Below are 15082 nucleotides of genomic sequence, written 5' to 3'. Positions count from 1 at the left end.
AAACGCCGTTGTCCGTTGGCCGACAGTCTAAACTTGAATCTTGGCGTGGTCATTCGGTACAGGGGAGGGGAGGTGGTACTCTCCGCTTGCCGGCTATACAGGGCGCTTGTAAAACAACCGACTTTTACTCACCTGGTTGCACTTTAGGCTGCACCAACAACGTATTGCTTAAAAAACTCACACACACCAATTACATTCTATATATTTTTAGAAGAACCTATAATTCACATGCCTTAAACTGTCTTTTGTTCAAATTTGATTTAAAAGACTAAAAATCAATTATTACCAAGAGAAACTGCTAATAGTGAAATATTGTCACTGATATTAAAACAAAATTTTAGGTTCCCATAATTTTAATGGTCACCATCCCAAACCCTTTGAACCCATATCTCAAGAAGCTTTACACACTCATACATCGTTAGAAACCGATCAAAATATCATTCATTTCAAATCTTTCATAATATCATTACTGTCTTTCAAAGGACCGATATTCTTATTAGTAATTTGGATAAAACAACAGATTTTTACTCACCTGGTTGCAACTCACCCTCACACTAATTACATTCTAAATATATATATATATATATATATATATATATATATATATATATATATATATATATATATATATATATTTAAAAGAACCACAAGTCAAATTCGCGTTTCTTAAACTGTGTTTTGTTCAAATTTGACTTAAGATACAAAAAATCAATTATAACCGACAAAAACTGCAGGTAATAGTGAAATACTGTCACTGATATTAAAACTATTTTTGGTCCCCATAATTTTAATGGTCAGCTTTTGAATCAATATCTCTTCACCGAAAAAAAACTCATACCTCTTTAGAAACCCATCAAAACTTACCTCTTTCACTGTATTTCAAAAGACGATTTTTTATCGGTAATTAGGATAAATATAAACAAGGGTTATTTCTTTACATACCTAATATTATATCAATAGACATTTTGAATTTAAAAAAGACCATTCATATTCAAATCTAAAAACAGGTGTTCTCATCGGTCTCCCTGATGTCACTCATGTCCAATATATGTCCAATAATTACGTTCATAAATCATATTTATGTGTATAGATTACAATCTATATATAATTTATTTAAATATATTTGTAGGAATATTAAATATGTTTAGGAAAGCTTAAATTTGATTTTATTAATATAAAACATAACACTCCTTATATCATATTATTTATTTATAGTAATTTTATCAATTAACATCAAAAGACACTGTATGTCAAAAAAAACAGATCACTTATATATATTTTTATAAAAACTATCTTCCATATAATACAATAAATATTTTTCTGATCTGTCTTTCGGGTGTCATTCGTATATATTTCACAGACATAATAAACCAGAAAAAAAAACTATAACCCAACCACCAGATCGCACTACCGAAACAATTATATAAGATAAAAATAGATCTAATTCTTTATTAATTTGTTTTTACATAAGATATAACGCACATCTGAAAAATAAAGAAATATGTCAATAAGCTGATCGTCTAGCGGACAAGAAACGAGTTCGAATCCCCACAAAGAATTATCCTTCACTCACATCAGTAATCAAACTGGGTAAGGAGGAGCGTCTTCTAGTAGACGTCAGTGTCAATCGCCATGTGGTTCGATGACCGTGATTTGGATCCAATCGTTATATAAATTTAAATAACATCTGAGTATATACACACACACAGACACACACATGTATTTTTTATGTTTGTGTTTTAAATTTTTCCAATCTTAATTTTTGTCTAGAAAAAGGAAATCATAAGGGACCAGGTCTGGCGAATATGAAGGCTGGAGCCTGATTACAATATTGTTTCTTGCCAAAAATCTCGAATAAGCAATGAAATGCAAGCAGGTGCACAATTTAATTAATTTGATGTAATTAATCATATCGGCGATTATTCATAATTAATTATTTAATTTGTGCCATGTTTTTACCGAAAACAACTCATAACATCTGAGAATATACACACACACAGACACACACATGTATTTCTTATGTTTATGTTTTAAATTTTTCCAATCTTAATTTTTGTCTAGAAAAAGGAAAATTATAAGGGACCAGGTCTGGTGAATATGAAGGCTGGAGCCTGATTACAATATTGTTTCTTGCCAAAAATCTCGAATAAGCAATGAAATGCAAGCAGGTGCACAATTAAATTAATTAATTTGATGTAATTAATCATATCGGCGATTATTCATAATTAATTATTTAATTTGTGCCATGTTTTTACCGAAAACAACTCGCAAAAACTTCGTTGTATTTGGCTAGAAACGTTTTACAACTAACAAATAAGTAAGCAATATGACTGAAAATATATATTTGTCTACACAAAGAAAAATCTCAGTCGCACCAACATTACTTTCTGAACACAACACATTGTATAGGACAGCATTTTTCAAAAATACTCCCATTTTCTATCAAGACACCCAAGGAATTAATACTGGCTAAAATTATTAATGAAAGTAAATGAGATCAAACTAGTTATTCAAACATAAAATTGATACTGATCAATCTATAATTGCTCCAATTAATCTTATTCATGTGCAAGTACCATTCCGATTTATTAAAACGAACGTGATGTAGTTCTTGGATTACCTACAATTTCGTTTTAAAAGGACTTATTCATTTAATATCTTAATATGGAATCGAAACTATATAAATTAAGTTCGTCAAAGGTGTGGATTTATGATTACACATATTAAATTTCAAAAAAAAACTAAACCGGTAACATAAAATAAATATAAATCAGTTTTTATGTTATAAGTTATATGTAAATAAATGTAGTTTTTTCAAAATTAACACGCTTGTTATTGTTTTAAAAAATCATGGATGTAAACATTTAACATAACTGTATACAATAAACAATATTAACATCGAATATCTTAATATTATATCTTATAGTTTTTTGTTATATGACATTTGTATTTTATTTTTTATATGGAATAAAAATAGAATGAATGATCAAAAGACAGTATCAATAAAGTTAGATATATAAAACATAAGTCCAAAAATGTTCAATAATTCATTTGATATTTTTGTTTATTATGTATTATTTATATTAAAAAATATCTTTGAAGCTTTATTTATATAGAAAATAAAGTATACATAATTAATGTGTTGATATCCGACATATTCTGTTTCTATTCATATTTACAAAGTAATAAAAAATTTAAACTATATATATATATATATATATATATATATCTGTGTGTGTGTGTGTGTGTATAAATGCTAAAGTAAAAGGTATAGGTAGATAAATAAAACAGTAGGTTTTGTGGATTTTTGATATATATTACTCCTATATGAGCAGTGTAAGTATCACAAATTAGTTGAAAAGATTGTGTTTTAACAATGACAAACGAAAAAAATAATAGCTATTAGTCAGTACATGAGTTAAAGCTGTTGGAACGACTTATATATAATAGACAACAATGCCATATTTGAACATTCAAATCAAAACCGATTTAGACAAATGTTTTGGTAAATTTTATTATTGTCACCATAAGTTTACGAGCTAGTTATTGTTTCTAATATTAGAATAAACACCCGAATAAACAAAAAACAATTTTGTTAAATATATAACACCATTCTTTGGTCCCATTACTATAAAACAAAATCTCTTTCCGTTCGATATTTCAATACACAGTAGTCGACCCATAATTTACTATAAAATCAGATCAAATCTAGTTAAATCCTCGACACTATAACTGTAACTGTAATACTACATATTGTGAGTTCCTTAGTAGGAAGCGAACCTTTTAGTTGACAATAATTTATACTTTTAACATTAAACTAACTATAAAATACAGAAGGAAAAAAAGGAAATGGTGCTTTGGGTCCGCTACTGATTGCTTAGTAACTTATTTGAAACGAGAATATTTATTGGCTCGTAAACTTAGCAACAATGCTGGTTATTCATTTACAGACCACAGTTAAACTAAATTCCCGTTTTTAATAATTTATATTAATACGTTTAAAGTGATTAAGGATGATATTAAGATTTATTGCTACTGGTTACAGAAGAAATCAACTTATAGCATATTTTCTTTATCTAAAATATTATTTTGAGCATTAATATGTAAGCTCTCTACTCAGTGGTTATTTGAGAAAATGATCAATATATTATTTCATCATTTTCTCATCTATAACAGCCACTGACCCTAAACATACTCTGGCAGTCAAATTTTATATTTAAGATGTTTTTTTTTGAGCACCAGTAATGTGGATGGCATACAATAATAAAGGCTTATACATTATTTTTTGTACTTATAATTTAACAGTGTGCGCATAAAATGACTAGGCATCTTCTAGAAGTTAACAAACGTTATTATGTTATGAGGATGATTATAAAACAAAGGAATTCGTTGGCGATCAAAACATATTGCCATTTCTTTATATATTTTCTCTATGTTTTCTATACTTTTAGTTATACTGTGGTCTATGTAAACTTTAGTTCTATTCTATTTACATTTTTAGCTTAATTTTATTAAAAATATTACAAATGCTTATATATTTCAAGAGTTAGAAGGCAAAAAGTTGAACTATGTTCAAATCTCATTACACAATATTCCAAAATACACGATCTATTTTAAACTCAACTCCGTTATCATTAACTAATTAATTTAGATTGGAATATTGCGTATTTTACAACATAATTTTTCATCAATAATTTCTTTTTTAACAATGCTTCAACAATTTCATAAAGACATTCTAGTATGTACATTATATATATACTTTCTTTTGAGATAGAATCTTTATCATAGAAAAACTTAATTGAACTATTTCCAGCCACAAACACACTTTATAATCTTTTTTTAGAAGAAAATATATTATTTATAAAACCACGATGGCATTGTTATTATTTTTTTTAAACGGTTAGTCTATTTACTAAGTTGAAATTAATAGCTATATTATTGTGCATTACTAACTTTTTCATGTGAATTGTGTTTTTTAGATCAATTTTTTTTGGACACAACAAAAGCTAATAATATAATCCAATATAAAAATATGTTTATCATTAGATCGAACGAAACCATTGACTGTGTTATAAGGCATTTCTGCTATTTGTATTCATTTTTTAACACAAAATATACATCTGAGAAAAGTGTTGTACTGTTTTATTTTTTTTACACTGTCCATATAAAAAACTAAATAAAAAAATAATTACTTTAAGAAACATTTTCAATAAGCAAATCTCCGTAAATATATAAAACACGTTTCATCTTGCAGATAACTTAAGCACTGCTAATCTATGCCTTTTTTTAATGTTATATCATCACAGGTGAAATGTATGTAATAGCTTGTTTTTTTTTATATTTATACATTTAAAAAACAAATTTTTTTTAATAGTTTAAGAACATCCTAGTGTATTTCCATTTTTCTTTTAGTAAGTTAATTAAAATTACTTTAAAATATCGCAGTTTATTTGCATATGGGTACAACATGTAAAATTTGCGTGCCAATTTTATTAATGGTAAGTTTTTTTTTGTATTATTTATGTTCGAAGCCATTATACTATATACAATACAGCATTATTTTAAGTTGGTAAGATTGCGTAGCTAGAAACATAATTCATACCCTTGTCACCTAAAAAAAAATATTTAATTGATTAACAATATACAAACAAACAAAAATTTAAAAAAATGTTAACAGATTCTAGGTGAAATATTCATTGAAATTGAGATACAGAGAGTAAATTAAACATCGAGCAAAATGTAATAACAGTTAAAATGATTTAGAGAATCACGAGTTCTCTTAAAAAACTTGCATGGCAAACATTTTATCTAAATCACATAAATGTTTGGTTGATTATATTAAAAAATAGTTACATTTTTAAGAAAAATTTAAGACTATTGATTTTTCTAGTTCTAACTTTAATTAAAATACTTTTTTATCGAGAGGAAAATCCCTTTTATTATTCCTTTGATATTCGATCACTAAAAACTGCCATAAAAATTCGATACTTAATTACTAATTTAAATGTAGCACACCACTCATCAGGTCTCGGGTATGACACCTTAACCTTCCCAAACCTAGTCTAATAACCCCGACCTTCAAACGACACGTGTTAAAATGTAATGATAATGTGAAGTTTAATATAGAAGTTACTGTAATTTTAATGAAATTTTTCTTATTTTCAAAGCAAATGATAAAATTTTTTGAGAATTTCGTGTGTTATTTTTTGATGGGAAAAATACTGTTTTAAATGTTATTCTGGCTCTGAATCATTGATAAACGTTTAAGAAATGACAAGAAGCAATACATCACGTCGCAAATCAATAAGAACTATACTCAAATTGAATGAATTGTGTTTCGAATTGCTTTGCCACCCACCCTAGTGGATCTGTCCTCCAGTGACTACTGGTTGTTTATAAATCTCAAAAGTGAAGGGAAAGACATTTAGTTCAAATGAAGAAATGCTTGCGGAAGTTGAAGTCTATTTTGAAAGCAACTAGGACTTGTTGAGTGATGTGTACACCTACAACTTCTTCAAATTTCGGGAATATCGGTAATTATCTGAAGTCGAAAATACCGGTTCTGGATAAATTGGTTCGATACTGAATCACTACAATCTCCACACAAGCTAAGAAAATATGATTTTACCATTATTAAAAAAAAAAGTGAAAAACAATTAGAAAATATCAAACAAAATGTGTAAAAAAATGTATACTTACATTTAGTGGGCAAACCGATCGAACGTAAATATTTGAATTAAATTTACGTATTGTAAAAATGTAGTTTATTTTTGCTAAGCTAATATAGCACAAGCCTTATGAAACTCTTTCGAAAACAATCTCTTAAATATCAGCAACTGGACCTCCAGTAGTTGAAATACTGGTAGTCATCGTCTTTCCAATGTTCCTAAAATTGAAAACGAATAAATAATTAAACATCCATTCTTGAACGATAAGAGAAACTAATTATGTAACCGTAGGATTCGGCCTTGAAACTCCGGCATAATATACGTACCCTCCAATTGAAACAGATGTTATTACTCCATCAACCAGACTATCTCGACTGATATCGTCCACCATAGCCACTTTGAAATGATGACCAAAACTTGCCAAATCTTCTCTAAACGCTTCGCTGGCTGGGGTTATACCACCACTGGTAGGGGGCACTGGAGTTTGATTAGCTCCACTTTCTCCTAAAATTATCATTGAGTAATCAATTCTATTAAAAAATATAATTAATAAATAAATATGCGACGGAGAAGATTTATTACATAAGGGTTACCTTCAACGTCGATTGCTTCTGCGTTTTTCTCTAGAGGCGCTGCTTCTTCATCATCTGTATAAATCTTGAAATAAGCAACCGCTAAATATATAACGGATATTATAAAAGACGGTATGGGAATACACATGGCGTACACCAAGTTCATGTAAACTTGCCACATATCCAGATCGCTGATTACCAGTCCGGGATCGATTTTACTGTAATAACAGGAGAAATTTGAGCCGATTGTTTTGTATGTTTTCAACCAAACGGAACAGTTCAACATTGGAGGGTACCCGCAACCTTTGACGTTGGGCATCAATCGTGCTTCTCTGTAGTACCATTCGGAATTGTTTCCTTGCAGACCCGTAACTGGCTCGTTGTCGTAATCATAATCGTCCAGCAATGCCCTCTCTTCCCGAGCAAAGGGCGACTCTAAGCTCGTCATTGTTGAATGGACGCTGCTGTTCCAATAGGTGTTGTTTGATAGAATCTTATAGGTAACAAAGATCTGGGTACAGTCGTAGATATCCTTCGTGCATCCTTCCCTACAGGATGTCCAGCTACAGTTCGAAGCTCCCAAAAGCCTCTGCGTCTTAACGGTTACACAATAAGCAGGTTCTTCGTCGAATTCCATAAAGATAGTGGTGAAGGCCGGGTCAATGACGAAAGGCACAAGAAACAAGAAGGAAAAGAGGCTGAAGATACCCAATAAGACGAAGAAGGCTGTGATGTAGAACAGTAGCTTCTGCTGCCAGGTTTCCGTGATTGCATTTTCCTCCCCCATGATCGTATCACAAGGTTGTTTGGTGTAGGAGGCGCGGACCCCACCATCTGCAGGCTCCTAAGCCTGAGCGGCTGAGGCCAGCTCACACTTAACACTACCCAGGTCACCTCCGATCGCTATGTCCTTTCCACGAACTCGCACATAATAATTATTTGAAATAATAATAAGGTCACGCTCGTTACATTCTTTACTTGTGGGGAATCGGGGAGTTACGTCTTCCTCCACTGACAATCATCAATTAATCGAGAGATAATATCAAAGAGACGTTAACGAGACCCTCTGAACGGAGACAGCTAAGTGGCGACAGCCATCGCGATGACTCTAACGGCCATAGTGTTTTTGAGCACTGCGGTTCGAGTCTGTCGGTGTTTATGATATCGATCCTTAGCCCAGCTACTGACAGATCATCTGAAAGACGTTTGTCGATCCGCTCGCCACGCGAGGAGCCACATGTAACATTTTTCTCACACTCCTAACCTCACCAAAATCATTATTATCAAGACCTTATCGCGGTAAGTAATACACATTTAAACCAGACAAACATTTATTGCACGGTGCATCGAGCTTTAAAGCAATCGCGCCTATTAAATCGGTGGAAATAATGAAAACTAGGTGAAAAAAAGGATTATCGATCCTTTTTCCGCAGTGTTGTATCGATTTGAGCAGGACTCTATTGTCAGACGCGGGCTGCAGTGCGAGTAGGCGCGATCGAACGCACAGAGAAGTGGCGAATGTCCGCAACCGCCGCGACATCGCTCCGAGGATGATCGTTTAAAAGTAAGAAAACACCGTATCGTTCGAGATGCCGAAAAAGAAGCCTACTCCCGTCGAAGACCTCCTGATTCCGCCCCAAGATCAGCGTATTTGCGGGACGATATGTCTGTGTCAGATGACTCTCGTTCTAAGTAGTGTCGCGATTGTGTATCTCACCGTTGCCATTTACGTACCGTCCACGCGGGCCTTACAATCCGGAATATCGGAGAGGCCGGTGATGTGTACCACCGTTCGTGCCGTAACAGTCGAAACCTGCGATTGGGGGTCGTGTGGTGAATGGTGTCTAAGCAAAACGTCGGGTTCCTGTATGCAGATCTACGTGAACCTTAGACAGAACGGATCGAACCTCTTGTTAGCCAATTGCACGAACATAGCTCAGAAATTTTGTTACGGTAAGGATCAGGAGGTGGCGAAAAAGAATAGATGCATAGCAGACGAATGTAAAAATCTAACAGGGACCTTCAATTGCACCACGGGTAATTGTATCGATATCACAGACTCGTTCGAGTGCGTGTACCGAGAGACGGATCCTCCGCTCAAATGTTCTGGTCGTCGAGGTAAGATCACCTGCATCGATTTACACGGATTGTATAATTGTAATCGGGGGACATGTGAAAGAATCCGTTCCCCGTACAACTGTGACAGACAATGTGGCGATATTCCCACCAGAAATAAAAATGTAATTATGATGAGCGGCGATGAAGTATATCTATCTCAATGCCAGCGATGCATCGATCTAGATACAGGTAAAGAGGTCTGGAATGAATCCGAAGAAAACATCGTAATGGCCTCGTGCTTAAATGTTGTCAACACAAGCCGCGGTCTCGAAGCTACCGATTGCATCAACGGTAGTTTACTAGCAAACAATGTCCTAGCAGACATGGCTAATTTCACGTATCTAAGCTACCTCAGCGTTTTTAACACCGTTATCCTGGACAAAGAGAGAAAAGTGGCACCACCAGAACCCGATCTACTAATAGCCAACGAAAGTAAACTCCTCATCAACCTAGAAGGATGTGTAAATACTCTACGAGACGAATGTAAGGATTTCCTCAAGGTTTACGGAAAAGATGGAACGGATCACAACGCCAGAGCTCGATTCCCTTGTTTTTATTCGACCGAGAATCCGGAAATCGTTGTCGCTCGCTTCGACTTGGCCACCACCACCAAACAGTTCTTGATCGCTTCTCTATTACCCACCACGCTGTTCATTGTGTCTTGTTTGACTCTCATATTTTGTCAACGTACCGTGGTTGTTGGTGATGATGCCAAAATGCGTTTTCAGGGCTGCATCAAGGCTGAACCAGAATCAGTAGTGGAGAAGTCAGCGTCGAGTAACAACATAAATGATAGGGGAGGAGGAAACTCAATAATGGCGCTTTGAGATCAACAACGTAAGTTTGCAACCACGGTATTTTTTGTTTATGAACTGATTGATTGATTGCTGTTGTTTTTCAGGCGTTCCCCTCCTGCTGGATCGAGACTGATGAAGTCATTAGCTAGGTTGAAATTGACCTCCATCTTGAAGGGGAAGGCGTCGATATTCGATACTTACTGCACCTGATTTGAGTTCCGTTTGATCGCGAAACGCCAAAGCCATGATGAAATCTAAGTCCCTCACGCTTATTAACATAGCAGAGGCAGCTAAATTCTACACGTCCCTCTGCTTAGGTACCACCGCTTTCATTTCGGTCTTTGCTTTCTTGTTTCTCATTCCGTTCGTGGTCGATCCGGCCATTACTAGTCTCATGGCGGATTTCGATCCAGAACCAGTTACGTGCGCGGCAACTAGTCACGTGTACGCAGAGGGTATCTCCAATTGTTCTTGGGCTTCTTGTAGAGAGGGCTGCACAAGGGAAGCAACCAGATGTCACCAGATCTACGTCAATTATAGCAAAATCGCCTTCAAGGAGTACAAGAACCAGAAAATTAGTGAATGGGACGTGACAGATACTCGATTCTTAATCAACACGGAGGGCTGCGGGTATCCGCCATCAGTAAATTGTTCGCAATTCGCTAAACAGTACGGTTTCCATTCTGCTGGCACTCCTTTTCCTTGTTATTACAGCAGAGTATATCCGGAGATGGTTGTGGCACGGTACTCGTGGGATGATACCTTACGTCATCTCGTACTTTCCCTGGCTATTCCCAATTTGCTCTTCGCCGCTTCCGTGGGAGTACTCAGTTATTGGTACTGTCCAGGATGCGGTAGATCTTGCCAGAAGTACATGCATCACTTTCCAGACGAGTAAGTCTCGTAGAAAATCGAAGTTTAGTTTAGAACGGTACTTTCGGGACGAGTTAAGTGCGAACCATTCAAATTTAATTGATCGCTTCGAATTGTAGTACTGATCTCATATAGCGAAACCACTTAACGTGTCCTGCTTTAAACGCTATTAGAATCGATAAGCTTGGATGATACCTGTTCTAAGCTATACTTCAAACAAACGGATTAAGACAAAATAATAGCAAAATTCACTTTAACAGAAAAACAGGTACCGATATTGCTTGGTTTTATATAAAACACACACTCGTGCCTTCATAATACCAACATAAAATATTTTATTGTTTCAACACACCATCCATATTGTCATTAACATACTTTCATTTTCTAGCATAGTATTTTAGCATATCCTCTCGACGAAGCAACAATGTAGCAATAAGAATAACTAAACAACCATACTAAAAACATAAAATAATGGTTTTTGGACACTGTTTCTATGGGTATTGGATTGATATTTTGCAATTATTTTGTCGAATATTCTAGTAGTTAATGTTTATGTTGTAATCGTTAAAAGTTGTGCAAGATATTCTCATATCCTACCTTTTTTAATGAAATTGTTTAAAAATTTAAGCTCAAAGAAAAAATAATAACAAACATTTATTTCAGTATTCTGTAAATCCTTAGCAATATAGGTTGTGAATGTTTATTAATTCTAAATTATAGATTTAGATTTGATTACTCCTATATCCCTCTGTTTCTCTGTCAATTACTATATCAATAATTTAACATTTAAAACAATCAGAATATTAGTTCCAGTTCCATCTAGCAATAAAGTGATTGCATCTCATTAGAATTACTTTTGTTCCACGAAGAATTTAAAGAAAAAGAAGAAACATTTTATATACGTACCTTACAAACTTCGTTATATCGTATAGACAGCAATATTATCAAACAAATAACATATATTATTGTTAAAAATAAGCTAAAATCGCACGTGACAAAGAAGCACATATTTTTATCCTGAATGTTGTTTCAGAGAACAAGAGGACAACTTACTTCACAAACAGTTCTGAAAAGCTTTTCAAAAAATAGTTCTCCTTTTTCTCTAGGCCGCTTTAAATGAACTTAAATAATGTTTACACAGATTTTGAATATGAAAGAAAAATAAAACAATACATAGAAGTTACATAAGATATTTCGATGATGATATTACATATTTAATGACTGTAAATATTTATTGTTAAAAGAAAGTTTTAAAATTTTGCCCAAAATATATCGCCTTTTCTTTATATATTGTGTGTTATTATCCCCCTAATTCCCTATTTACATATTCTTTGTATAAGGTTCAAAACTTTATATCGATTTGCCCAAATCACGAGATCATGAAATATTATGGAGGAAATAGTAAATCAAGAACATTAATTCTTCGGTAGACTTAGTGGCGCCAGTATCTAAATTACAGGGTGTGACATAATGTGATTTATTACTTTATGAAGCCAGTGAGGAATGTGGTTTTAGTTTCGGAAGGTTTAAAATTACCAGTTCACATCATATATATTTAAATATTTTCATCAATGAATTTATTTAAAAAAAGTTAGCGTTAAACCATACCCTTAAAATATTTAATATAACTTGAATGATCCACCCTGTATTTGTTCTTCGTTTTCATGTTCCTTATCCAGATCAAGCAAGCGTTTGCGCATTAAAATAAGTTTTCCTAATAGTCGATTTCCCATCGGTCAGTAAACGTGTAGACTTCGAATTTGAACAAGATGTGAAGGAAATTCTCACGTCACTTTCCAATTTTGTGCCTTTAACTTTTTAAAACGCGACCACTCGAGATGGGGAAGAGAAAGAAATGTAAACCTAGGATGATACCTCAGCAAGATAAAAGAATATGCGGCTGCATCTGTTTTTGTCAGTTAGTTGTGGTTTTCAGTTGTGTATCACTGATATATCTGACTGTGGCTATATATATACCATCTTATCGGGCATTCAACAGTGGATTTGAAGAAAAACCTGTAATGTGCCAAACGATAAATACCAGCATGATTAACAACTGCAGCTGGGCTTCATGTGGAGAATGGTGTCTGACTCGAACATCAGGATTTTGTCCACAGATCCACGCCACCACAAGACAAAACGGATCTACTGTAACTTTCTTAAACTGCACTACTTTCAACACATCTACATGTCCTCCCATAAATAAAGACTCAGTCAAGAAATATAATTGTAATAATGGCACTGAATGTGCTGTATTAAAAGGTATTTTTAATTGCTCACTGGGGCATTGCTCGAATTTGTCTCAAATATTAGATTTTCGAGATTGTCACTATAAAGCCGACGGGTTTACAGTTGATAGCGACAAAGATAATGCAAAATTGAGCGGATTTTTTGAGTGTAAAGGATCGAAATGTACAAAAATCAAGAAAGCTTTTAGTTGCGATAGAATATGTAAGCAAAACATCACTACTAAAATGAGAAACGTTTTTATCGCAGTAGGAGACAGTTATCATCAAGCCCACTGCAGTTCTGCAGTAGCCAGTACAAAAGCGAACGGAGATAAAGAAGGATTTGATATTGAACCCACACAATTTTGGTCAAAACAGCCAGAGGAAGTAATATTAGTATCTTGTCATACCGTTCAATATAATGAAAAAGCCGCTACAATATTGTAAGTATTTATTGTATAACAGATACAAAAATAACCAATTAAAAATGTGTATCTTTAGTGCAACAGATTGTATTAATGGGACAATTTTCAAAAATCACATGATTCCAAAACCTTACGCAACGTTTAGACAGTTCTGGAACCTACCGGGGAAGCAAAGTCACGTAGTTGATCCAAATAACGAATTTTTGCCTTCCCAAACATCACTAACAATATATAATCACTCTAGGCTATATATTAACCTAGATGGATGTGTAAATACGTTACGAGGTGAATGTTACAGTTTCCTACAAAGCCACGGACGAGATGGTAAAAATCAAACAGCTTCAAGTCGTTTTCCATGCTTCTATAATAAGGTAATAATAAAGGTATACGAATTATAATAGACTAATAAAAGCAATTTAATTTTTAGAATAATTCCTTTATGGTAATTACAAGATTTGATCTAAAACGCACTTGGAGAGACCTTGTTATTGCCGTTACTATACCATCAATATTGTTTATAGTTTCCTTTATAACTCTTTGTGGTATAATGCAATCGGTACGAGTAGATGATGACACCAAAATGAGATGCAAATATTGTTTCGCGGGTTCGTTCAACGACAACACCGACCTTACGGAAATGATCAATAGATACGAGGTGTTCTCTCCAGATTCCGAAGAGCCATGCTACCATAACACGAACCAAGATATCACATAACAAATGCACAAAATCTATGTATTATATTTTTAAAATTGAAATATACGAATGATAACGGCCAAAAAGGTAAATATGGAAATGAGTACTTATGATAGGTTTTAAGATAATACGTTTATTTTATTGTATCTTAAAAAAGCATAACCGGTATATATTTTATTAATGTAAATTTCCGAACCTTTTTTGGTCTTCTACACAAATTCTACTGAGAACTAGAACTATAAAACACCAGAGAATACGATCGAATCTAATACGCTTTTGATGTCTAAAATATTATCTTATCCTGTCCAATATCAACTAAAAGAAACAAGACTGTGTATTGTTAACACGCAGTTAGCTATCAAGCTTAAGTTATATTAAACAGGATAACCTAAGTAGTAATGCTCCAAAATATATATTTTTATTAATATGTATACTTCATTCATGCACTGGATATATATATATATATATATATATATATATATATATATATATATATATATATATATATAATTCTACATCCACTTTTTATAAAAAGATTTTAAACAAATTGTTTGTATTTAATAAAACACAATAAAATTCGAACAATATACATATAACATATAAAAATGTAATAATATTTATAACTGTAAGACAGCATTTGATATACATACTATTAAATTAATACGTTTATAAGCATAATTGAATGTGCCTTTTTGCCGACAAAAAAA

At 33.2% G+C, this 15082-nt stretch overlaps 4 protein-coding genes across 4 annotated transcripts; 3 read left to right on the top strand and 1 right to left on the bottom strand.

The window, feature by feature from the left end:
- Positions 1-6703: 6703 nt before the first annotated feature.
- On the bottom strand, positions 6704-8179 carry tipE (temperature-induced paralytic E). Its single transcript, XM_076405406.1, has 3 exons — positions 7262-8179; positions 6995-7172; positions 6704-6886 (listed from the first exon to the last, which is right to left on the bottom strand). Exons 1-3 carry the CDS (start codon positions 8025-8027, stop codon positions 6823-6825), a joined length of 1008 nt encoding a protein of 335 aa, XP_076261521.1. The 5' UTR covers positions 8028-8179; the 3' UTR covers positions 6704-6822.
- A 514-nt stretch (positions 8180-8693) lies between these two features.
- Positions 8694-11898, top strand: Teh3 (tipE homolog 3 phospholipid transfer protein). Its single transcript, XM_076405404.1, has 2 exons — positions 8694-10195; positions 10260-11898. Exon 1 carries the CDS (start codon positions 8830-8832, stop codon positions 10183-10185), a length of 1356 nt encoding a protein of 451 aa, XP_076261519.1. The 5' UTR covers positions 8694-8829; the 3' UTR covers positions 10186-10195; positions 10260-11898.
- Teh2 (tipE homolog 2 phospholipid transfer protein) lies at positions 10400-12314 on the top strand. Its single transcript, XM_076405410.1, has 2 exons — positions 10400-11049; positions 12062-12314. Exons 1-2 carry the CDS (start codon positions 10400-10402, stop codon positions 12096-12098), a joined length of 687 nt encoding a protein of 228 aa, XP_076261525.1. The 3' UTR covers positions 12099-12314.
- Positions 12315-12745: 431 nt separating this feature from the next.
- On the top strand, positions 12746-14536 carry Teh4 (tipE homolog 4 phospholipid transfer protein). Its single transcript, XM_076405401.1, has 3 exons — positions 12746-13699; positions 13758-14052; positions 14109-14536. The coding sequence occupies exons 1-3, from the start codon at positions 12867-12869 to the stop codon at positions 14394-14396; spliced, it is 1416 nt and encodes a 471-aa protein (XP_076261516.1). The 5' UTR covers positions 12746-12866; the 3' UTR covers positions 14397-14536.
- Positions 14537-15082: the final 546 nt, after the last annotated feature.

This window comes from Rhynchophorus ferrugineus, unplaced genomic scaffold (genome assembly GCF_030347505.1).
Source record: "Rhynchophorus ferrugineus isolate W39M unplaced genomic scaffold, kcgeb_rfMv2 rfM5, whole genome shotgun sequence".
NCBI lineage: Eukaryota > Metazoa > Arthropoda > Insecta > Coleoptera > Curculionidae > Rhynchophorus > Rhynchophorus ferrugineus.
This window is presented reverse-complemented; position numbering and strand designations above follow the sequence as displayed.

Excerpts from the sequence above, each read along its gene's own strand:
- Teh4 (XM_076405401.1), top strand. The coding sequence starts at position 12,867 with ATGGGGAAGAGAAAGAAATGTAAACCTAGGATGATACCTCAGCAAGAT. Across the intron at positions 13,700-13,757 it reads GAAAAAGCCGCTACAATATT|TGCAACAGATTGTATTAATG; the intron begins GTAAGTATTTAT and ends GTGTATCTTTAG. Across the intron at positions 14,053-14,108 it reads TTCCATGCTTCTATAATAAG|AATAATTCCTTTATGGTAAT; the intron begins GTAATAATAAAG and ends TTTAATTTTTAG.
- tipE (XM_076405406.1), bottom strand. The coding sequence starts at position 8,027 with ATGGGGGAGGAAAATGCAATCACGGAAACCTGGCAGCAGAAGCTACTG. Across the intron at positions 7,173-7,261 it reads AGAAGCAATCGACGTTGAAG|GAGAAAGTGGAGCTAATCAA; the intron begins GTAACCCTTATG and ends TGATAATTTTAG. Across the intron at positions 6,887-6,994 it reads ACATCTGTTTCAATTGGAGG|GAACATTGGAAAGACGATGA; the intron begins GTACGTATATTA and ends TTTCAATTTTAG.
- Teh2 (XM_076405410.1), top strand. The coding sequence starts at position 10,400 with ATGATGAAATCTAAGTCCCTCACGCTTATTAACATAGCAGAGGCAGCT. Across the intron at positions 11,050-12,061 it reads ATGCATCACTTTCCAGACGA|AGAACAAGAGGACAACTTAC; the intron begins GTAAGTCTCGTA and ends ATGTTGTTTCAG.
- Teh3 (XM_076405404.1), top strand. The coding sequence starts at position 8,830 with ATGCCGAAAAAGAAGCCTACTCCCGTCGAAGACCTCCTGATTCCGCCC.